Here is a 24,693-nt window from a genome sequence, read left to right as displayed (position 1 = left end):
CCTCTTGGAAACGGAAACGTTTTGGCTGCTTGAGAGTTTGTTTATGGTTTTTTTTTATAGAACTATTATACTCGATAATAATTGATTGAGTCGATAAATTTTAAATATTTTTAATTATGAAATTTAGGTTTAAATTTCATTGTAATTTTTTTTATGAACGATTTATAAATAAAAAAAAAATTTTGGATAGAGGCTAAGGAAAGAGCTGTCTCATGACTCGACTTCCACGGCACCTTTTTTTTTTTTAATGACGTGACTTTACAGCTGCCCCATTTTCATATTCTCTAGCCGGCCTTCCTTAATCTATAATTAATAACTATTTGAATTTAACTCTTACAGTATTAAAAAATAACATTAAAGTATTAAATCAATGTCCACGTATTTGTTCCGTCAATATTAACGTCTTTCGCATTCTATTTTAACACTTCGACATCCAACACAACCAAATCTTTTTAAGTGACAAAAAAAGAAAAGAGCTCGTGTTTTTTAATCTCACTTTTTTTTAATTTAAAAATTCGTAAATAAAATACTCTTTTAAAATTTTTACGAAAGGAAAATGAGTAAAAGAATAAAATAAAAGGAAAGAAAAACATATGTTTTTTTAAATTTTAGTTTAACATTATATTTAAAAAATAAAATTAAAGTGAAATTACTTTAATAAAAAAATTAATAAAAATAAAAATTTTTGCGAGATCCGTAATAAACTAATGGCCGCATTCGTTGTGTAACTATTACTGTAATTAGTGTCGATGAATTTACCACGCGCCTTAGGTGAACTAGATGATGAGACGAGACATCCATATTATTCTAGAGTCTAGAGTCTAGACTTCTCCAAAGTGGGCCCTATTACCCTATCCGACATGTCGTTTACGTATCTGGTCATATTGTCTATCACGCACGCTTTCCGCGTTTGTAAAAGCACACCTTCCCCCAGCGGAGTACGAATCTGATGTGACGCACACAGGAGCTCAAGATGCCATTAGATTTCACTCCTACGCATGTAAATAAATATAACAAAAAAAATATATATCAACGAATTATTGATTCAGTCAATTAAAATTATTTTTTTTATGAAAAAATTTTTAATTTAAATTTTATTAATGATTATTATTATGATCATATTAAATATATCATTTGTAATTATTTATTTTAAATTATTTTATTAAAAAATTATTTTATCATAATTAAAATTATGTTTTTGAAAGATTATATATTTATCGTGCAATTCCGAAGTTACGAAGCATACATAGAAAATTATATTTTCATTGAATAACACCAAAACATACCATCATAAATTTAGTAATCACGTGTTTCGAAATGAATGATCTTATTAATTGAATTAATTTTATTAATTTATTAAATAAAATAATTATATGGTGTTAAGAATTAGTATTTGGTTTAATTCAAGTAATCTCATAAAATTAAATTAAATTTTGTTTATACTAAAAATGAAGTCAAAATATTAGTAGATCGGAAACGAGGAAGTTTGATATGATGATTACTGGTGTGGTGCGGGTCGTTATGAGAATGAGATCGGGTTAGTTAAAGAGTGGACTGTAGCAGTGGATAGTATTTTGGGTAAAATTGGTGAATAATGTATGATTGATATGAGATAAATATAATATAAAAAAATTAAAAATAAAATAATTTAAATTTTTATATAATAATAGTATTATTATTTTATTTTATATTTAATTATAATTTATATTTATATAAAATACCATATAAATATACACTTTAACTATTACATAAATAGACAGATTGAATTTTGAGAACGGTGCGACCCAGCTGTTTGATAAACCGCCTAGAGTTTGAGCCCACTGAGCCCACAATGTGAAAGGAGTCGAGGGTTAGTGGTACAATGTGTTCCAACTCCCAACCTCTATTTGGTATCTTCTGTTGAGGTAAGAGTTTTTTTTTTTTTTTTTTTTTTTTTCATAAAATTAATTTTGATCTAATATATCATACGGCTGTTGATAATAAATAAGAGTTTATATTTTGAAAAATTAATTTTAAAAATATCATGTCACTAATTTTGTCTTTTTGGGAAGAATGTCTCTCTTTAGTTATCACAACCGATCAAATGGGATGGATTTTTATTTATTTTGAATTTAATTTAATTTTATAAGTTAAATATTCAAATTTAATTTGATATTAAAATATTATTTTTTATAATGAATTTGATTTGTGCGTGTATAGAATTGTAACTAATTTGATTTAAAATTAATTTAATAATTTTAATTTAATATAATATTAATAAAATATTTTTTTAATATAAATTATATTTAAATTATATATAATTATAATATTTTCATTAAGTTAATATTTTAAATTAAATTATTATTTAATAATTTTATTAATATAATACATATAAATATAAAATTAAATAAATAATAAAATATATATCAAATTATATCGATATAAAATTACTTAAAATTTATTCTCGATTTTATTTTTAAAAAAACCTTTACTTAACTCAATTCAAAACTTGAATTAAAAAAAAAAAATCAACCGTACAAAATCTGGTTGAGTTAAAATATGAGGGATTCGAATATTATTACCAACCCTACTTATTATATGTAACAAAATGAATCAGTTCTAGAATTGTCTGCCCCCTTCAAATGTTACGTCAATTTCAAGAGAACAAAGAAAATGACCCAAGTACTACTACTAAATGTGTAATATTGATAAGATCCTATTTCCACGCATGTGTAGCATTTTTTTCGAATTTTTCAAAAATTTACTTTTCTCAATCCGACATTTCAAAGTAAAAACAAAACCCCTTGATGGGGAATTTATTGGAATATAGTAATTACAAAACTTTAATCTTCGACAACACTAGTTTAACTCAGTTTAACTTTGACATTATGTTTGTGAAATTGACGAGCATATGATGATCAACGGTCCATTTCTAATTCACATCTCTCGAAAATATTCTAATTGACAACCAATTTTGCCTTCAAAAATGTGCGGAATGGACGATCTACATATCTACAATTGCGTCACGCTAATCGTCTATATCTGGCTGCTCTTTTATTTAATTTGACAGCGGTTGCGTTCTTTGTGTGAAAGCGAAGTGCAATTTGAAGCTAATTCACTAATATATCAAACATTGTTGATAGTTTTTAAATTATTTGATTTAATTTGTTGATACGAGATTGATTTGATTTAATTAAAATTTTAATTTATTTTAAAGATAAAATGGCAAATAATTTTTAATTTAAAATTTTCATCGAATCAACTTTTTGTTAATATTCATCAAAAAATATATAATGAATATACAATAAAAAAAAAATCTTGTCATATCTTAATAAATTAAAAACAAATTTCATATAAAAAAAATTTAGGAATAAGAAAAAAAAGTATAGATACTAGAAATTGAATATTAAATTTATTAGATATATTTTTTATAATTAATTGCATAAATTTATGTAAAAAAATTTATATTTTATGTGATACACGTGTGCGCGTATAAATCAAACTTTGTATGCTAAAATCATGATTATAAAATAAGAAATAGAAGGGACAGCTATGATTATTTTTAATTCTTTAATCTAATTTATATATGTAATAAAAGAAAAAAATATATATATATATATATATTAAGTTCGATGATTCATTTTCATATTAACAATGGAAGTATGGTCGTAGTGGCCACGTAGGCTCTTTCATTTAGCGGACTCAACTTTAATGGAGATAGTGACCCATTTGATAATTGTTGCAATAATCAACCAAAAATTAAATGATGGACCCATTTGGGAATTATTATATGGTTTTAATCAAACACGTATTTAAATTAATTTTGACTTTCAAAAACCAGAACTTGACAATCAATATTTTCGCATTAATTTCTACGGACTTCAAATTTTTAAAAATATTTGCTATATCTTTTAATTATAATTTTTATTTTTTATTTAAAGTTATCAAAAATTAAACAAAACACATTAAAATTAAAAGTCGAGGATTATACTAATAATGCAAATGACAGCTGGTTATATTTTAATTGTTATCAATGGATTGGTGGCAAATTTTTGTCAATTAATCTTCTACACAGGATAAAATTATGTAAGTACAGGTGGCTGTTAATACTTGTAAGCTGAAGATTAATATTAGTGCTTTAGAATAAGATTTAGGATCCGGATGGTAAGAATAAAAAAATAAAAAAATATTATAATCATGATTAAAAAAATTATATTGAATGAATCTCATTAAATATTTTGATTCAACTAATAAACTCAAATCTAATTTGTACGTAAAAATTAAGAGTAATTGTGTAATGATGCATGCAGGTGAAGAAAGCATTTGTAATTATATATAGCAATGGGTCAAATTGGGATAAGCTTTTGTTCGTCTTAAATTTAATTTAATTATATATATATAATATTTAAATTTGATTTAATTTAATTTTTTTTAAAAAAAATTTATATTCGAATATGATATAATATTATATAAAATTACATTAGATTTGATTCAAAATTAATACATATTATCTAAATATAAAATATTATTTTTTAATATAGATATAAAATTAAATATAAAAAAATATAATATTAATTAATTAATTAAAAATAATTTTTTTATATATATCAAATCAGATAAAATTATGTTGCTTAAAATCTGATCTTAATTTAATCTCGATTTTTTTTATCATCTAATTCAATCTAATATGATATCTAATAAAAAAATCAATTTTAAAAATCGAATCGAATTAAAATTTATTAAATGCAAGTCAGACTATCTTTCCTGCTTGTAATATTTGTTTGAACAAATAGTATACGCATGACTGAACCAGCGGACAGAGAGTCAAAGGTTGTGGCGCAGACTGCAAAGAGTGCTTCATAAATCTCAAAGTGGAAGCCATCCAATTTGTTGATGTTAATGGGGCTTTCTTCAATGTAAGAAATGACCAAATACACAGATCAAGTACACAATGCATTTAAGTGGTAGACAAGACAGTTTACTTGGAAGAATTGAACAAGTAAGTAATTGGGAAACGTGTGAAGAGTTTGAAAATGATGTGAGGCAGGTAATGCCTAAATGGATTGAAATCTAAAACTTGTAAGGAAGGAAGGAAGCATTTGAAGAAAAGGCCCAGTTTAATACACTTTATTTATTTATTTATTTGTTTTCTGTGGAATGTTGTAAACATGCCTTCAAGTTTCAACCTCATCAGCAGGTTTGCTTTAAAGCCCTTGCCAAGGCCCATCATTTTTCACAAATTCACCCCAACATTGCTTTAATTTACCAAGGATTGATACTGTCTGGTAAAGGACCTGTCGTGACTTACGGAACAAAACTCTGGGTCAGAGAATATAACTTTTATAATTTTAAATATGATATGATCATATAATACAAAAATAATATAATTTAAATTTTTGTTAAAAATTATAAATAAAAATATTTTATATTATTTTTATTAATAAAAATTATAATATATAATTTTTATATAAAATTTGATATAAATATATAATATTTTAATATTTTATATTACATAAATACATATATTATCGCATCTTGATAGCCATTTTCACGAGGAAAAGAGCACATGGGATGGTCGATTGGCTATGATCCAGGAACACGGGTCTTAGTTTTCGTTTGAATTTTACAGCACTTTTAGTGTGGTATAATTAAATTTATTATATTTTTAATTAAATTTAAATATTAATTTTAATAAAATTAAGTTAGTCTAAAATTTTTATTAAAATTTTTTTAATGGTAATTAAAATAATTTTTTATAATAATTATAATAAATATTATTATTGTTTTTAATTTCATTACTATTAATTTTACCGCGCCTTAATTAGGTTTTTATTTCAGATTTTCTATACCAAAATTACGTACCGTGGTGGGAATGGGCTTAAAGTCGTTTGTCTTGTTGCACCAGTTTAAGCTGCTTAGCCCATATTTAATTTTTCTTTCTATTTGGTCTAAAGCGTGGTAAAGAACCCACAATCAAGGATATAAAACTTAGACAACTTCTATTGCATTCCATAGATTTTCAATGAAAACAATTATGTAGGGATATAAAAATTCTTGCATAATATATATTTTCTTCTTCGTATTCATGGATGGGTTTTCAAACTAGCACTTGTCAATTCCCCATACACATACTTGGGTTTCATTCGACAAACCCACGAACAAGGATAAAAGCGAGAGGGCAACACAGATCAATTCCTCAATTAATTCGACCGGCCTGTGTTTTTCAACACTGATGTTGTTGATCAATTTTGCTTTAGGCAAGTGGCTTGTGAAGGCAGCTAGCCTTTTTCATTTGAAAAGATACGGCCTTTTTTCAATCAACATATACAGATAGACATATAATTACTAAGTAAATTTGTTAAAATGAAAATGCAATACGCATGTCAATTTCATCACTTGAAATTAAATTTTGAAATCCTAATTCATCATTGTCAAGATAAAGTTGCAGAATCCATCCCGGCCAGGATAGAGACCAGTAAACCATGACAATTAAGTTAGATATTTTTTCAAGAAAATTAAAAATAATAATAACTTTTTACATACGTCAAGAAGACTTAAGGCAGAAATGCTTACTTATGGATATAAAAACTTTAATTAAATGGAAAATTCGTGGGCAACTCTTTTAGAGTCAATATTATTCATTGTACCATTGTAATAATATCTCACAAGATTCAACCCACAATCATTTTTAATTCCTCTTCCTGTATTCTTTGCTATTTGATTATGGTTCCATCACATCATCAGCAAAACGAACCCTTTTCTTCACTCGACATTTTCCACTTCCTTCAAACACCCAAACGTACCCAGAATTTAATACTAAAGAAAAGCATTAAGACTAATAATAATTTGATAAATATTAATGATAATATTACCACCCAATTCAAATTAATTTTTTTTAATTTTTTTAATAGAATTTTTAAGTAATTTGATTTGATTTTTCACATTTCAATTCAAATTTTGATCTGAATTTATATATTTAATATTTAAATTTAATTTGAATCAAATAAAACACAATCGATTTGAATTAAATTAAATATTATAATTTTAAATTATTTTTTTATTTTTTTATTTACAATTAACGTCATGCCATAAAACTGTTAGCATCATTTGTTCTTTAAATATTGATGCTATGTTTTCATCATAGATGGTATAGAAATTTAAACTTTTATGCTATTTGACTAAGCCATCATGACATCATCAAATTATTTCTTACATCATCACGCCATTTGTTTCCCCTTCATCAGTTACAACACTCTTGTCCGTGAGAACTTCCATCCTTATCATCAGAATTAGCTGGTTTTAATCAGATGATAAAATCCAAGATATGGAACAAGGAAAAGTGGGAATTTGATATCTTCTATAGCCATTTCAAAGTTTTAGATAGTTGAATGAAAGATTAGCCAAGTCAAATCTGTTTTAGAGTATGTCCCTTACCTGCCTCAACTAATTAAAAAAAAAGCAAATTGGACTTGTTTTAACACCCTGTAAAATAAGAACTGGCTATGGAAAATTGTCCATTCACACTGCACTGACTGAAGAATAATTACTCATTTTCGCCTACGCTTCATTAGAAAGTACCCAATTTAGTTCACCAGAAAACGGCATGTGCAAGCAGGAAGGTTGAAACTTGGAAAAGTTGACAGTTCCATTCAGCCTGTACAAGTAGTTTATCTACTAATCAACGACATCGAAAATTTCAAGCAATGGGAAAACATTTTAGGTTTTGACCAAGCAGCTTGCAAGCCCTTAACTTTTTTGACATTAGCAGTTGGGGCTGGTGCTTCAGCCTTCTACGTTGCATCAACAATATCCACGCTGATCTCTATTCCCTACATACCTTAATATATATCTCTATTTCTCAGCGCGTGTTGCATTAGATATTCCAGAACAAAAGGTACCCGAAGCTTCAGGGAGAGTCACTGTTATAGCCATTAGCTCGCCAGTCGCCATAAGTGACGTTGTCTCTAAAAAGACCAACGTGGGGAAGGAGACTGCCTTCTCCCAACCAAACATCCCTACTTTACATTTCCTTATGTTTGACCAAATTGAGGGTATTTTTAATTATTACATTTCCTTATGTTTGACCAAATGGGTACTTCTGTCAATTAGAATAGTCAAATTAGCGGTCAAACTTCACGGCTTTGGAGTTGAGTTTCCTTCCTTACTTAAAGCTGAAGCAATAACCCATAGAAAAACAAGTATTGATATTCAGATTTGTAAGTTTTTCTTAGCTGTAATGAAGAGAGAAAGAGAAAATGGAGAGATTCAGGGTTTTGACATTGCCAAATGTCTAATGCTGCTATCTCAAGGCGTGGAAACCAAGCCAAAAGACCATTCAGTGAGCGAGGTTTTCGAGTGCAAAACTTGTCACCGTCGCTTCTCATCATTCCAAGCATTGGGAGGCCACCGAGCAAGCCATAAGAGACCCAGGTTGATGGGGGAGAAAGCAAATGAACACACACAATTCCTTAGTTTATCAACCAAGTCTAAGACCCATGAGTGCTCCATTTGCGGCCAAGAGTTTTCCATGGGTCAAGCTTTGGGTGGGCATATGAGGAGGCATAGAGCTGCCATGAACGAAGGCTTCTCGCCATTTCCTGTTGTTTCAACGGTGCCGCTGTTGAAGAGATCAAATAGCAGTCGGATGGTTGTGTGCTTGGACTTGAATTTGACTCCATTGGAGACTGATTTGCAAGTTTTATTCGGGACCAAGGCTCCCAAGATTGATCTCTGCATTTGATATAGTGACCCTTGTAATTTCCATTTCATTAACATCATTTTTTCATTTGTTTTATGTATACAACATTTGAAATATTCATTATTTTTTCTTATTATTTTTCTCTTCTCTTTATTGATTTGTACACTTGAATTTGGATTCATTAGGGGTTAATTTGTTGTAAAATAGAAATTTGTAATAATATTACATTCATTTTCTTTTTCATGATTGTAAATTCCATCATCTCTAAAGTGTATTATATGTTTTGGTCCAAAATTTTTGTTTATGTTCTTATAAATTTTTTTTTAAAATTACGTGTTAAAAACTTCTTTTGCCTATATTATTAGAGCTATTTTTTTCCCTTAGCCATGAGAAATGGTAAAATGTAGTATAGTTGTTTGCATGATTAATCTTGGGAAAAAAAAAAAGAATTGGATTCTAAAAAGAAATTAACCATTACTATAATCTATTCTGTCAAAAATTATACGTCACAATTATATAGACTAGATATTCTATCCCTTAAAAAAAAAAAGTCATGTTTATTTCCTTGATTTTTACATAATTTATAGCTTAACACTTGAATTTTAATGTCTTTTTTAATGCATTTCTCCCGAAAAAAAAATTTTGTTTTCAAATAATCATTAAAGATAAAATACGTCATTAACCCAAAATCGAATGTTTTGAGTTTAACATGAAAATTAAAAAAATGATGAGACGAAAATTTTTCATTTTTTTATTGGAAAAATATGAACTTGAATTCGATTACTTTTTTTTTTTGAAAAATAATAATGAAGATTTTGCTTTACATACATACAATAAGAGAGTTTTGGTCTCAATATTTAATATGCCACAAATTCTTTAATTAGTTATTTAAATTATGAGCATGATGTACAAAATAATACATATAAGAATTAAAAAGACTTATCTTTTTTTTTTAATAAAGTTTTATTTTTTTAATAAAATTTGAAAGCTTATGGACGAATTTTATTCCAAAAAATTGTGAATACTAATTAAAAAAAAAAAAAAAAGAAACAAGCAATAAAGGATATCATAAAGATAACGTCATAGATTAATAGCTAGCAAATTGCAAATTACAATTTACATATTCTTCAACACCAACTTAGCAAATCAAAGTTGATCCAAGAAAATAAATTCAAAACAAATTCAAATATTAGATAAATAAAAAACGCAATAAAATCCCAAATTTAATTTCCAACAAATTACATCAGGAGATAAACCAAGAAGAATCTTTTTGTTTTTTTTTTTCTCTTTATGAGGAACCAACCCTTTCTAGCTGGCAAGCTGAAAAAGGGAAAGGCCAAAGAATCAGGAAGTGAAGTAGAAGATAGGGTGAAGAAATAGGTGAAGAAGCTTGAAGCAAGCGCAGGAGAAGGAGACGAACACCAACCCGTACACGATCCTCAACCCCATTTTTCTTTCTTTCTTTCTTTCTCTGGATCTTAGATCTGCTTCCAATCTTCTATTCTATTTACGATTGAGATTTGTGAGAAAGAGAGATCGAGAACACAAGAGTGAAGGATTGAAATTTTGAAATATAAAGGAAAGCAAGTGGATAAGAAACTGCATTTTTTTCAGAAATATTTCCGCATTTGGAATAGGAGTTTATTTAATTTAAAAGCGACTGATAGCCAGGTGGATAATTGTATCGTGGGCCCTTGCCTCACTGCACCTGGATTGGTTAATAGTACTCAATTAATACACACTCCGAAATAAAAGTATTCAAATATATATTTTAATAATATTTGGGTTTTTTTTTTTAAATCTTTTCATTTTCAATAATCACTTTAAATTTTTTGGTTAATTCAAAGTCAAATTTGTCCGAATCTTGTAAAAAAAATAAATTCTCTTTAATTTATTTTCTTCATTTATAAGATTTAAAATCAAAATTTTACTTTAAAAAAATTAAATTTTTTATCATTTGGACCATCATATATTCATAATGTTTGGACATTTTAATACTTAGTAATAAATTTCTGGCCAAGAATGAGTTAGAGATAAGTTGACCATATTGATGAGATTATATTTGTTTTGACATAGTGTTTCTAGATTTAAATCGAGTTTGAACAATTTAAATGCATGTTTTAAAATTTTTTTGACAAAAAAAGATTGAAGTTGAGATATAAATGCTCCAATTTAAGAATGAGGATTTATCCTAAAAGAGAAAGGTTAGAATTGATTTCTTAAATTCTCCCAATTATTTAAAGGTCAAATTATAAAACCAGTCCCTATACTTTGACGAAAATAACAATTTAATCCTGTAAAATAATTTAAAGAAATTTATCTTTTGTACTTTTCGAACTGTAAACAGAAATACAAATTTCTGATTCATGGGTACAGTAAACTGTAAGAACATGGATATCCAAGAAGAGATAAGCCATGGTATGTCAGTATACCTCATCATAACGCCATCTCCTAAGTTGCATTTGCATATGTATTATGTTAATATATGCAAAAAAGAACTACATATTAAATTTTGGATGCATTTATTTCAATAGAACTTTATACCAAGTCCAGAGAAAGAATGTTGCAGCGTATATGCCTTAGAAAAGTACGGTTGAATCATCCTTCTTTTCAAATCCTTCTAACCACTTCTGCTGCACATTCACCCATACGTAACCATCTGAACCACTGGACCCCTGCAACTCAAAAGGTCATCAATCATCTTAGAACATAATTATGTTAAGCAATCTTTAGGGATAAATTAACGTATTGAAGTTCCATTTGATTGATGCTTTTACCTTCTTTTTTTTCAAAAATAAATGAATAGAACACAAAAGGCCAATAGCAAAAACATAAATCAAACACAGCCTAAGATTTAATAATTCTTACCTTTGCCTTTATTTTAACAGTGGTCACACAACAATACCGCTCGTCACCTACAAGAATTAGCAAGTTAATACAAAAGTGGGAAATCATAGACAGTCACAAAAACATGAGATAGAATTCAGTTGTTCCCAGGAGCTTGCTAATTATATAAGGTAGAGGCAAAAGCAAATGCTCCAAAACAATGCATGCTTATAAATGTTCATTCATAATACTGGTTTTTAAATTCGACATATAATGTGAGCATGCTTGCAAGAAAAGGTGTCTACAAAAGCAAACACAATGACGCACCAATTTACCAAAAAAGAACCAATTTCTATAAAGAGCAAACTCTCACCAGATAACTCCCACTTATCAAACTTCACTAGCCATGTGTTTGAGCCAATTGGTGTGGATAATACGCGATCCACCCAGATCCGGAACTGTTTACCCTTTTGGTCTCCATGGCACCCTTTCATGCTGTGTATGCATTCATGAAGGGTTTTCTCAACACCAGATGGAAAGACAAAAATAGCAGATGGATCCTGAAGAAAAATGATGAAATTTAAAGCATTGTATCAATTAGTACACTTCAAAGACTAAAAATTAGATTTTATTCATATGAACCAAAAGGAAAAAAAGAAACCAGTGTTTTCTTAGCAGAAATGTTTGGTCAAGAAAACAATAAAATCATGTTTTAGATACATAATATTTCTGAAGAACAAATCCTTACACTTTCATCTATATGTTTTCCTAATTACCTAGAATGCATACCCAACAGTTCCACAGCAGTGCCCTGGCTTTGTGAGTAATAGGATGGTGTAGGTGGGTTACATTTTACATATAATAATGATGGAAAAGACAATGAAAATAAAGAATTCATGTCTAAAATCATATGGCAAAATGCAATGACAATATGTATTAAAATATCTGATTCACTTGGACGCCTATCTGCCATAAATCTGATTCAGAGATGGATTTTAAATCATGGCAGGTCTTATTAATCAAATTTCCAGTGTGTAAACAATTAAGGTTAGAACAAGAGATAGAAGCCAATGATGTACCAAAGTAGAATAAACAAATCGAGGACAACTAGAGCAATAACACATTGTTAATTCGTTGATTAGAAGATGCTGAGAGTGTGAAATAGTTATTGCCTTTTTTTTTTTCTTTTTACTAATAGTAAGAGATATGCAAGAAGTTACTCAGATTCTGATGAACTCGTGTGACAAAAACATAACATTAAAAGAAAAGAAAGGGCAGTAAACATACACAAGAAGCTTTCAGACTTGCTATATATGTCTCACAGTTGTCAATCTCCCCTCGCATCCATCGCTCATAGAACACGTAAAATTTCACTACTTCATGACCAGGATTGGCATTTTCCAGCTTACATTCCATAAAATCTGCAACATCTCTTGGAGAAGTGTTTGGCCCAAGGTTAAAATGTCCAATGGCTTCTATGATTCCAGCTGCACACCTTTCTTTAGCATGGATTATATTAGGGTTACCTCTTGCATTTTCAGCATGCCATTGCAACAATTCTTCTTGGGCATTGCTGACCTGCAGATAGGGAAAAAAATTAATGGAACAGAAATAGCAGCAAAGACTACTGCAATTTCTAGAGGGCCAATGACTCTGAATCATTTAAAGAAGTAGAAGACTACCAACCATGACTCCATACACTTCCGGAATGCTGAAGAGGTCAGCATCATTTCCAGAATCACCACAGACAAGAGTATTAGTAGGTGGGTTTCCCTCAGTCTTAAACTTCTTAAGTAAATATGCAAGAGCCTGTCCTTTGCCCGCACCTTGTGGTAATATGTCCAAATCCATTCCTCCACTATAAATTATTTTAACATCCAGCTGGCACAGAATAAGACACAAGTTCATGATACTTACATAACTTTCAATGAATATGAAACAATTAAGCAAGCAAGATGAAGAAGATATGAATGCCAAAGTGATGTATCTGATGTATATCTTTCAAAGTATATTTACTAGGGAAAATTGCACGATTGGATGCAAGATATTCTTAGTAGTAAGTTGAATCTTACCCCACGCTTTTCCAAACAGTATGATAGTTCCTTCATCACTGTCTGGGCCTTAGTTTTATCAACATAAAAGCTAACCTTGTGTGGTCGCTGCTCTGTTTCTGCCTGCATGATCCAACATGCTTGAATTCATCAAAGATGTCAAAACCAGGATCTATACATCCAGTTACATTGAAAACACTCTCAATAGAATAATGTCAAGGTTTAGATATAACATCGTAGTTACAGACATATATTAACTATACCTGAAGCGTGAGCTCAGAAAACTTGCTTGTTTCTTCAGTGACTATGTTTTTATCCCATTTCTGATTCAGAACTTCAACCCAGCCATTATCTGGCAGCATTAAGTTGCCATATGTTATCTCGGTTCCCACTGACATAATAGTTATATCAGGAGTCAACATGGGTTTCTCTTTCCTCAACTGTTTGTAGAGCGTAGGTGACCTCCCAGTGGAGAAAACCAGCAGAGAGTCATGACGATGATTCGACTCCCACAGTGCATTAAACCTAAGCAAAGACATGTTCTCAGGATCATGATGATCAACCTGCAAAAGCAAAGATCATCATAACCAATTAAGTAACCGCAGCACAAGCATTTCTGAGAATGAAAGCAAACATTCAAGATAAAAGCATACCATTGTATGATCAAGATCAGATATTATCATAAGACGTGCAGCCATAGTAATCCGATCCATGACTTTTTTACCAATGAAAATCCTGTAACGTGATAAGCAATTATTCTCTACAAAATTTTAGGATTGTACGGAAGAAACTACTTTTTAAGATTATTGACAAAATGCCACAAAAATGAAAGACAATTTAAAAGCTCCATAATTTAGTAACAATATTGTTAAGACTTAGTAAAGCTAAATCAATCAAATTTATCAACATATGCCATAGAAATATGAAAATTTTCCATTTGCAGAAAGAAACTGGTGATAGTTGTTGTAATTAAATTGAAAGGAAACAATCTAAATTCTCTTCTTTTAAAAAATTTACATGCGAAAGCTTCAATTAAGATCGAAAATCAGTTCACACAACTTAAAAGCACACAGAAAATGCAAAATAAAAAAATAAAAAAAGAATCAAAAGTTTGAGATTAAATTTAAAAAAATGTAAAAATTTATGAACTACCTGAATCGATCAAGTCGAAGCGTCTGAAAAGATCAGCAGCGATGACATGAAGAATTAGGATTCGATTAAAATATAAAAAATGAAATAAAAAATAAGATTATTTTATTAAAAAAACCGTTTTTGAAGAAACGGAATAAAATGAAGCGAAAAAAACAAGAAAAAAGAGTAGCCTAACCGATAAAAAAGGAAAGAAAAATTGAAAGGAAGGAGAGAAGAGCAGAAGAGTACGTGGCCCTTCAATTTGGGCGCAGTTTGGGATATGTGATAAGAGATGAAGATGGGACAGGAACACAAGGAATTGGATCCAAATCCGTTGGCGCGTTTTTTTGTGAAGAGAAATAAAAAAAAACAAAAATAAAAAATATAACGAATAAATAAAAAACTTTTTTTTGCCAAAAAAACACTGGTTTTTGGACACTTGTTGAGTGGTCCACTTTCGGGAGGTGTGGGCTGTGCGGCCCTTTTTACTGGACCATAGCGCTCACTATCATGGGATGGGGGTGATGCGATTGTCCAGTTATGAAATGTTTCCAATCACTCTAGCCACGAACCCCAAGAACACAGACAGTTCTTGGCTCGTGGCACCAATATCTGCTTGACAAGCATAACTAGACTGCTGATTGCAGGTTCACACAACATTATAGTTGGTTTTTTCTTCTGGGACGTTGAGTGCCACTGAAGCTTAGCAATGTATTTCTCAGAGATTTTTGGCCGTTAAATTATTATTTGTATTTATCCCAAGGTATATATTATCTGTATATATATTTGTATAAAACTAGAGTAACCTTGACGATATCTGATGTATACAACAACTTGCATTGGTAGTTAATCACTGTTCGTTCTTTTGCCACCTGGCAGTGACAAAATTTCCACTCATTGGCATAATTTCTAACTATAGCACATTGTTATGTACTTGATAATCTTTATGTTTTATCACTCTTTCAGTTGATAACCAGGCTCTGATAAATTGATTACCGAATTCCAAAGACAATTGATAAATTATGGTTAGTTAGAATCAAAAGGTTGCCTTTTAATAAGACTAACCCATGAAGTTGAGTGTTTTTTTTTTTTTTTTTTTATCATTGACTCAAAAAGATATTCAAATATGCAATGATTCTCCAGATACTAAAATCCACATATATGCTTATGATTTGATGTGAAATTCTCGTTAAAGCTATTGCCTGTTATATGAGAGCACTGACAAATTCCCAAGGTACAAACCCAGAAAAGCTGGACGAACTGTGCTGGTTCATGATCCTTGTTAATGACTCTTTTGTAACTCTGAAGCCCAGGCTTTTCAGGATTACCCTTGAAATAGTGGCAAACAGAAGCCTTTTAATCGGATACTCTACAAAATCGTATTGTCTTTAAGCTCCAGAATGGAGTTTCATCCTCCGCAAAGACAGGTATGCCAAGAAACGGTAGCCAAAAATCATTGCTACCAGGGCACCGACTTCCCACAAGCCACTGTCTGTTTTTATCCCGTTTACCGGAGGCATGATGTCTTGGTATTGCACCTTGAGAAGAAGCTTATAAGTATGATAGTTGAAAGACATATACCGGATCCAGGATATGAACACTGGAACTTTCTGCAAAATTGAAGATGATGAGTTAATATTTCACTTCTTAAGCTGTATCAGGCAGCTATTGAAAGAAATTCATGCCCCAGTAATGGACTAGTAGTAAGGCAGAGAAACTTGATGATCGTCTTTCTTCCTAAAGAACACCTTGACTCTGGATTATATATATATAATTTCTCGCTAGGAAACTATTCATTGTTCTTCAAATGAAGTTTGCAGTTTTATGCAGTTTTGAACTTCTGAACAAGATTTGCTTGCCTACCTTCACAAAATAGCCACCAGCTAACATGAAGGTCATCACAGTTACTGAAGCCAATGTAGTAGCTCTCTTTAAGTCCAATAGTGTGGCCCCAATAGCTAGTCCAAGACCCTGCAAAAGCAGCCATGCCATAGTTGATTTTTCTCTAGGTCTTGATGTTTTTGGTTTCTTTTTAACTATTAGTTGCAAATGGACGTACCTGGGCAGCAACGATGCAGAGAAAAACAATAAGCATACTGAAGAAAAAGGGAGCGGCACTCAGTCTCAGGCCAGCCATGAAGTATACTACCAGAAGGAAAAGTACTGGTAATATCAGATCAAGTGGAAGGTCGCTTGTAGTCCTAGCTAAAAAATACGCACTCAATCTGTACATGTCAGCTGCTCTTTCTTTAATAAGCATGGCTCTTTCTTGAGGAAATGTGAAGATTGCAGTGAAGACAGGAAAGAACCCCCAGAAGACAGCAATGAAAAACAGCAGCCCCGCCTGCAAGGTTCCATGATTTGAGTACCAAATTAAGTTGCTTTACAAGAGAATGATTCCAATTTACCTGATCTTGACGGCCTCTGGTGCTTTTACTATCTGACTGCCACCAGAGTAATCCCAAGATGATTGCTGTAGAAAGAACTTGGGTGATTCTCAACCAGCTAAAATAATCGTGCCTTCGTTCTTTGATCCCTCTGCAGAATAATATGCAATATTGTTGCCACCAGCTTGCCCCCCATTGCCGCTTTGAAGAAGACATATTCAACTTCAGCTCTTCATCTAGGGGAAGAGGAGTCATAAGTTTCTTCTTCTCATTATCTGCAACTCTCGACTCGTAGGCCTCCAGAAGATACTGTTTTCAAATCAAAACATTATTAGGCATATTACAGTTTTAGATAAAGATTTATATTCGAATCATAGTGCTCAAAAAAAAAAAAAAAAAGGAAAATGAGGTTCTGTCTAGTCAAGTTTAGAGTCAATTGAACTTTACCTCATGTACAACTTCTGGTGGTGGTTTCCCATTTCCTGTTTCGGTTTCTGAATTCCCCACTTGTACTTTGTCCTGTAGTTCTGATGGCACAGAAATATCATTTATGTTCCCGTTTGCAAGGTCAAGTAGAAACTCTGCTGGGTTCATGGCAATTAGAGGGGAACATCCTATAGATGAGAAATAAACCATTACTTCTGAAGCTTTCCCGAAATAGAGTAAACTGCCTTTCCCTAGAAGAATTAATTTGTCAAATTTATGGAAGAGTCTACTTGATGGCTGGTGGATTGTTGTTACCACAGTCTTCCCAGCCTGCCATGAAAGCAGAAGAAATTATAAACACAAAAGGCACTTTTTACAATCTTGTAAATGCTTTTCTGCTTTAACATGTTTGGTTTTTGAATCGCTGCATTGGCTTGAGATATTGCATGAGACTATAAGAAATCCTTCAACAAAGCTAAAGAATGAAAATACTTATAAAGTTTCAACTGATGATGTCAAACCTCAGCTATGTCCTGTAACGTTTGAATGGTCCTTAAAGCGGTTGTAGAATCTAAGCCAGAGGTTGGTTCATCAAGAAACAGAAGGGAAGGGTTGATTATGATCTCGTTGCCAATACAAACTCTCTTCCTCTCCCCACCTGACACACCACGGACGAATGAGCCACCTATCATGGTGTCTTGACATCTGCGTACATCATTGCAACAGCAAGCTAGTTATTTAAATACGTAGAAAAGCTTTGAAGTAGTCTGAGATTCGAAAGCAGTAAACTACCTCTCCAAGCCTAGCTCATAAATGAGATCTATGGCTCGCTTTTCCTTCTGCTGTTTTGTTAATGCCTTTGGCAGTCGCAGGCGAGCTGCATATGTCAATGTTTCTTTCACTGTAAGGTGAGGAAACAGGACATCATCTTGAGTCACGAAACCTATCCTGCCATACATACCACTAATGTTATTCCATTGTTCATCACTTAGACTACACTTCTTGGTGCAGTTTTTTGTTAATCCCTTTGCAAAACAATTCTTTGAATTTTTCTCTTCGATTATTCACTATGTTGTTCCTTCTTTTGTATGTTTTATAGCATGTTAGTGATTTCATTTCAAATTTTAACTAGAATATGCAGTCTGCAATCTGTGGAAGCCCAAAATCTAAATATTTTCAACCATGATTGATTAATTAGCTGAAAAATGAAGCAGTTTCATTTGGGAATTAAATCACCTTGATCTTCATTTTGGTGAATAAGCAAGTCCAAAGTAAGAATGTTTTGAACTTATTACCTTAGACAAAACCAACACAAGCAGCACTAGATGAATTAAGCAAAAAGTTTCAGATTCTTACCTGCTTTTCAGGAACTTGGAGTAGGGCTGATCATTGTACGTAATTGAACCACCGACATTAGACTGAATTAACCTGCCACCAAGCAGATTAAGAAGCGTGGTCTTCCCACTTCCTGAAGGTCCCATAAGTGCCAGAACTTCCCCGGGATTTACAGCACCTGAGATCCCATTCAAGATATCCCTCTCTTCAGAAGTTGTAATTCCTTTGATAATCACCTTGTAAGTGACATCTGTGAACTGCAGATTTCAGGATTGAAATAAACCTTCATTGAGTATATTATATTCATCCCAAGTTCCTTGGAACTTGGGAATAGTTCAAAGAATATGATTCTCAGTATGACAACTATTTTTCCCTCACAAGAAGAAAGCTAAAAGGTTGAAAGGCAGTATACATCAGATTGCCCATACCCTTCTTTCATCGATGAAATTGTACTTCAGGTGGTTCTTTAATGTAACTTTCATGCCCTCATTTGGCCAATGACAAAGTCTAGACACACACAGTAAATAAAGATGACTTTTCTAGCCTAAATCCATGTTTTAATATTTGTCAGATAAGAAAATCAACACCTGTATTTTGGTTTAACATTTTCAATACCAGTTAAACCAGATTCTGCAAATTTTTTTTTTTTCATTTGTTGGAAAGAAGGGAGAGTCTTGTACATAAATGTCATGTAAGACGAGACTCTACAAGACTGAACATGACCATGCTAGCCATGTCCAAATCAATCCACGTCCCATTAACAAACACAGATTTCAAGACTTGAAGATGCCGTTACAGACTAAAGGAGGGATACAGGAAAACCTGCATGTTCAAAAACTGTTACCTTCAGATAAATTCGCAAAGTAGGCTCTGTCTGAAATTTCGGCCTACAGGTGCCAGCTTCAATATCTTCAGCTGAAATGAAGATCACTAGTTGCTTAAGAAATCTTTAAGACAACATGATTTGCTTGATGATTTATTGATTAATATCTAACATTAGCTGCCACTGAAGATTTCTGGTATTGCAGTTATGTTTATCACAGAGTAGATTACCACTTGAACACAGTTTCAAAAAGATTATCCTAATATTCTTATCACAATTTTCTTATCATATACTATATTGTTCATGAGAAGTTCAAGCAACCTACGTATTTGAGGCCATAATTCAACAATGCTAAGTTCAAAGTTTCTACCATCACACAGTCAACAAAGTAAGACTCGATTACGACAGACACCATTTATGTACCAAGGCTCTGTTTGGGAGCGTGGTGGTAGCATTCTTATGGCACCAAAAGTTACATTTTATGATTAAACCATTCAAACGCAAAGAAAAATGCATATATATATATATATATATATTCTCACCATTCTCATGGGTAATTGTGCTCATGGTAGATGAAGATTTTTGCTATAAGGATTGAGTAGAGAAAGGGGATATAAAAATGAAATCTGGGTCTGGAATAAAAAGAGAAATCAAGTTTTGATAATCTTATGGAACCTCAATTAACTACTCAAAAAGCCATAAAAAATTTACTTTTTTCTAGTCAAACTTAATAAGTCAAGACACGCGCTCTTCTTTTATACTTGATTCATTTTCGATGATCAGTACATTCATTATCATATAATAATTCCACATATAATAACTCGGATACTATAAACATATCATAATATTTTTTTTTTAAGAAAAATCTGATATGGATAGGTTATTTAGTCTGTTTAAGTCAAAATAAAATATATTATATTTAATAATTAAAAATTATGTATTTAAAATAATGTTAATAAATAATTATGAATTACACTTGAACTCAAAATTTTTACATTAAAAAAGATAATCCTCGGCAATTGAACCAATCTTTATCATAATAAATTTAGTGTATACTTTTCGTCCTTTAAATGTTTGGGAATTTCAATCAATTAGCCACAATCTTACCTCCAAACAGACCAGGCTTCTAATATCTATTATTTGGACGTGCCATTTAGGTGAGTGAGTGGGGGCAGAGATCGAGGAAATAAAAAAGCAAAGATCCCAATCGAAGACGAACCAATTTCTACGAGCTGGGGTCCAATGGTATCATCATATTGTTAATGTTTGTTATCCACTGTAATTCTTTCTCCATTTTTAGGACCCACAATTGACTTCAAATTATTTTAGTCTTTCATTTGTCAAACCACATGTGATGTCTCCATTGCCAAGGAGTTTGATGTGAAGCTTAATAATGTTAAGATCGACTGAAAATATTAGTGATGATTGATTTTTTTTCGAAAATAAATCGGAGACAAAAGGGCGTAAAATTTTGCCCCCAACTATACATTGAAAATAAAATTTTTAAAATTAAGAATAACAATGAGATATGAAAGTAGAAAATGCCCTAAATCATAAATTTTAAAAGATTTATATGAGATATATTATTAGCATAAAATTTTTACATATTATCTTATTAATAAAATAAATTAAATGATTTAATTTTATTAATGAATATTTTTTTAAAAATATTAATTTTTATATATTTATTCATTAACGAAGTGACATTTAAATCTTAAAATGTTCATAATAATTTAAGATCGAATTTGATAAAATGTTAAAAAAAGATCATGTATTTACAAGCTTACATTAATTACTTCCATATAAAAGCAATGTTCAATTTTGCACTTTAATTCAAGGTCTGAGGCAGCCTTTTTTTTTTTTTTTTTTTTTTTTTTTTCTATTTTCATATTTCAAATGGATGATAAAAAAAGTTGGTAACCTTCCTTTGGCCTAACTTTTTCCTGTAATGAAAAACCGATCACTTTCTTAGACCCCGGCAGTCATCACTCTCTGTCTGTCTCACTTTGGCGGCCAAAAAAAAAAAAAAATTCCCATTTTTAATATTTTTAGTCTTTTAAAATGGTCTCTAGTAATTTTTGGTTATATATTTCTAATAATGCAAAAAAAAAAAATTATTTCAAGTTTATTATATAGAAAGATGACAATATATTTAAATATAAATACATGCATAAAAAAATTAATATTTTTAAAAAATAAATTTAGATCGTAATACATTTTAAATTAAGTAACAAAAACTTCTAATTTAGAAAAAAAAATTGTATGAGAAATGAAATTAAAGCATTATTGCATGTGTATAATTTAATAAAAAATAATAAATTTTAGTGAAAATTTTAATGATCGACAGTCTCAAATAACAATATATATATATATTAAAGCGGTATAATTAGCATGATCTTTTACTTGTTTTCATTTGTTAATTAACTTTATATTATGAAATTATTTCCAATTTAATAACTGATTCAAAGGCCACTAATTAAATTTCAAAGCATTAGTTTTTGCATTAAAGGCGGAGATATAAACTTACGTATATCGTCGTCGCTGAAGGGTTTGGAATCAGCGATCTCATCAGGGGGAACAGTGAAGCCAGTGAAGGAAAAAGATAAGCCCAAGCTAGCGCTAGAGGCACGGCTGAGAGCCGCCCCGCTGCTCAATTCTTCCAAGTCCAGCTTCATCTGAGCACTCCTTGACTTCCTAATGTGGGTGCGCCCCGGTGATGCGCCCATCACCGACCTTCTGCTCGACTTCCTAGACAAAGTTCCCCCGCTGTCGGATGTTCCCGGTGTCTGATCACTTTGCGTCGGTGACCTGAAGGCTGCCGCCACCGTCTCCAGTAGTTGATCGGATTTTGTTCGAGCCAAAGTTGTTGAATTAATCGGTTTCTCCATATAGGAAACAACTACATGGACACAACCCAAAGTTTACTTAATTTCATGGTGGTTAAAACATTCAAAAGAAAAACGTTAAAATCCAATGATCAAGCAATAATTCTATAAATAAATATTTATTTATATTACCGAAAGAAAGAAAATTCTGGATATAAAAATGAAATGTTTATGATAAAAGGAGGAATGTATGGCAAAGAATGGTTGCCACGTGAACTGGTAACTTACTAAATATGACCTGTTGCAAAGAATCAAGTAAAAGATAATTAATATTTTTAAAAGTTGTTGATTCTCTTTATCATCATGACAAGGCAAGAAAACCCAAGTCTTCGTTTGTTCATGAGAAAAATGCAAAAGAGAAAAAGACTTTCATTGGAACAGGATTGCGTTGAGAGAGAGTGGAAGAAAATTAAACCCAAGCTTTTTCAAATGAAAATATAGTTAGGGGAAAAGAGTTTGAATCAAAAGCAATGCAATGAAATCAATGTTAATATTATATGAATATCCCTACCTTTTTTTGTGAACCAAAGAGGGAAGAGCCAAAAGCTGAAGAAAAAAATACTTAATAGAAAAAGGGAAGATCAGTGTTTTGCCTTTTGCTTGGAGATGTAATGTGCTTCAATTATAAAGTGCAATTAAAGAAGGGAAAGACTTGAATTACTTTAACACCCTTCAAATTCTTTCAAATTTACAAATACATCCATGAAATCCCATAATAATTGTGATAGTAACGAGACTTTGATTAATGAACGATAGGAGATAAGATGGATCTAGCTACCACCCATCACACTCAATGAGTACTACCATCGTTGTTGTACACGTGTTCCAACAATTTCACAGTTGTTTTTTTTTTTCCTGTAATTTTTTTTTAATTATAAACTTTTTCGATATATATATGTATACATATATATCGAAAAATTTGTATTCCTAAACAAAATTCGAAATATTGAAATTTGAGATTTTTTTTCTAAAGTTATGAATTTAAAAATGGAAAGAAAGATGAATTAATTTTGTGAGATGAAAAAAGAAAACAATTGAAATTAACTTTTGAAAATTAATGTTGTTTAACCTTATTTGGGTAGTGGATGTGCTGCCTAATCAAGTAGTTCTAATGCAGACAGAAACGATAATGTCATTGTTTGCATGATCATCACAGGGACTGCATGTCTGCAACATGAGGCCATGGTTTAATTCTAGATTACCTATTCATCAGGGAAAGCAAGAATTTTGGAGCTTTGTACAGAAGCTTCCTTTCCTCGAATTTGGAATTTTGATTTCCTTTCTTTTCTTTTATGAATACTAATTAAAACTGGTTTTTCTAACATTTGATGGTGATAAAACCTTGAAACTTGAATTAATTTTTGCAATTAATTGTAAGCTTATCATCATCTCTGCTATCATCATTCACATCATCACTGATCATTCTTTTTTTTTTTTTTTTGTTTTTAATATCGGGGACGGATATTAGGATTACTTGAATCGAATCCAAGCTTCATAATATGATCATATATATTAAACTAATTTTATGAAAAATATTATTTTTCCAAGTGAATTATTATATAGACATAATTATCAATTATATATAAGTTTTATATATGAGAATAAAATAAAATAAAGAAAATTAAAGAGATCATCTTGGAGAATTTTTAAGAGTTATATATGATATGATATATTATTTTCTTGTTTTACTCTTATAAAACTATGAAAAGAACGAAACAAGATGAAAGTATGAAATTTTAATTAATCAGGATTGAAGCAATTGATAATTCCTATAGTATCTCCTTGTCTATGTTAATTTCATAAATTGCGACACGTTGGCCTAATCATATGAATTGAGCAACACAATTATTAAATTTGATTTTCTCTCATACCTGACAAATGTCAAAGATTTTATTACAAGTTTTGAAGTTTATGAGATATACGATAGGTTTGAAATTTAAATGTCAATATTTATAATATATTTTTTATTTGTTAAAAAAAATTCTTAGGACGGATAACCTAATTAATGATTCTCTATAATTTCTCCAAGAAAAATACTAAAAAAAACATGACATGAACTCTATATCTGCATATGGGGCCAGGGAAACGAATTAAAAAAAAGGGGGAAAATTGATGATCCAGAAGTTCCCGCATGCTGTCGGATCTACCATTA

At 30.8% G+C, this 24,693-nt stretch overlaps 2 protein-coding genes and 1 pseudogene across 4 annotated transcripts; 1 reads left to right on the top strand and 2 right to left on the bottom strand.

Annotated features, from left to right (window-relative positions):
* Nucleotides 1-8,166: 8,166 nt before the first annotated feature.
* On the top strand, nucleotides 8,167-8,920 carry LOC111294048 (zinc finger protein ZAT11 pseudogene; annotated as a pseudogene).
* Nucleotides 8,921-10,979: 2,059 nt separating this feature from the next.
* Nucleotides 10,980-15,016, bottom strand: LOC111293650 (sucrose-phosphatase 2-like). Its single transcript, XM_022886487.2, has 10 exons — nucleotides 14,882-15,016; nucleotides 14,707-14,729; nucleotides 14,208-14,289; nucleotides 13,818-14,117; nucleotides 13,576-13,677; nucleotides 13,190-13,384; nucleotides 12,791-13,081; nucleotides 11,877-12,063; nucleotides 11,546-11,592; nucleotides 10,980-11,352 (listed from the first exon to the last, which is right to left on the bottom strand). The coding sequence occupies exons 3-10, from the start codon at nucleotides 14,265-14,267 to the stop codon at nucleotides 11,257-11,259; spliced, it is 1,278 nt and encodes a 425-aa protein (XP_022742222.2). The 5' UTR covers nucleotides 14,268-14,289; nucleotides 14,707-14,729; nucleotides 14,882-15,016; the 3' UTR covers nucleotides 10,980-11,256.
* A 718-nt stretch (nucleotides 15,017-15,734) lies between these two features.
* LOC111293649 (ABC transporter G family member 22-like) lies at nucleotides 15,735-23,139 on the bottom strand. Of its 3 annotated transcripts, none has more exons than XM_022886486.2 (11): nucleotides 23,053-23,139; nucleotides 22,184-22,555; nucleotides 19,678-19,748; nucleotides 18,855-19,090; nucleotides 18,291-18,446; nucleotides 18,020-18,203; nucleotides 17,520-17,828; nucleotides 17,094-17,381; nucleotides 16,745-17,029; nucleotides 16,549-16,656; nucleotides 15,735-16,295 (listed from the first exon to the last, which is right to left on the bottom strand). In XM_022886486.2, the coding sequence occupies exons 2-11, from the start codon at nucleotides 22,542-22,544 to the stop codon at nucleotides 16,074-16,076; spliced, it is 2,220 nt and encodes a 739-aa protein (XP_022742221.1). In that variant the 5' UTR covers nucleotides 22,545-22,555; nucleotides 23,053-23,139; the 3' UTR covers nucleotides 15,735-16,073. The 3 variants fall into 3 exon arrangements, with proteins under 3 accessions (XP_022742221.1, XP_089600036.1, XP_089600037.1); XM_089743910.1 differs by lacking the exon at nucleotides 23,053-23,139 and adding an exon at nucleotides 22,674-23,004; XM_089743911.1 differs by lacking the exon at nucleotides 23,053-23,139 and adding an exon at nucleotides 22,770-23,004.
* Nucleotides 23,140-24,693: the final 1,554 nt, after the last annotated feature.

Source organism: Durio zibethinus, chromosome 14 (assembly GCF_047325235.1).
Source record: "Durio zibethinus cultivar Kanyao isolate XHJ-2024 chromosome 14, ASM4732523v1, whole genome shotgun sequence".
Lineage (NCBI taxonomy): Eukaryota > Viridiplantae > Streptophyta > Magnoliopsida > Malvales > Malvaceae > Durio > Durio zibethinus.
This window is presented reverse-complemented; position numbering and strand designations above follow the sequence as displayed.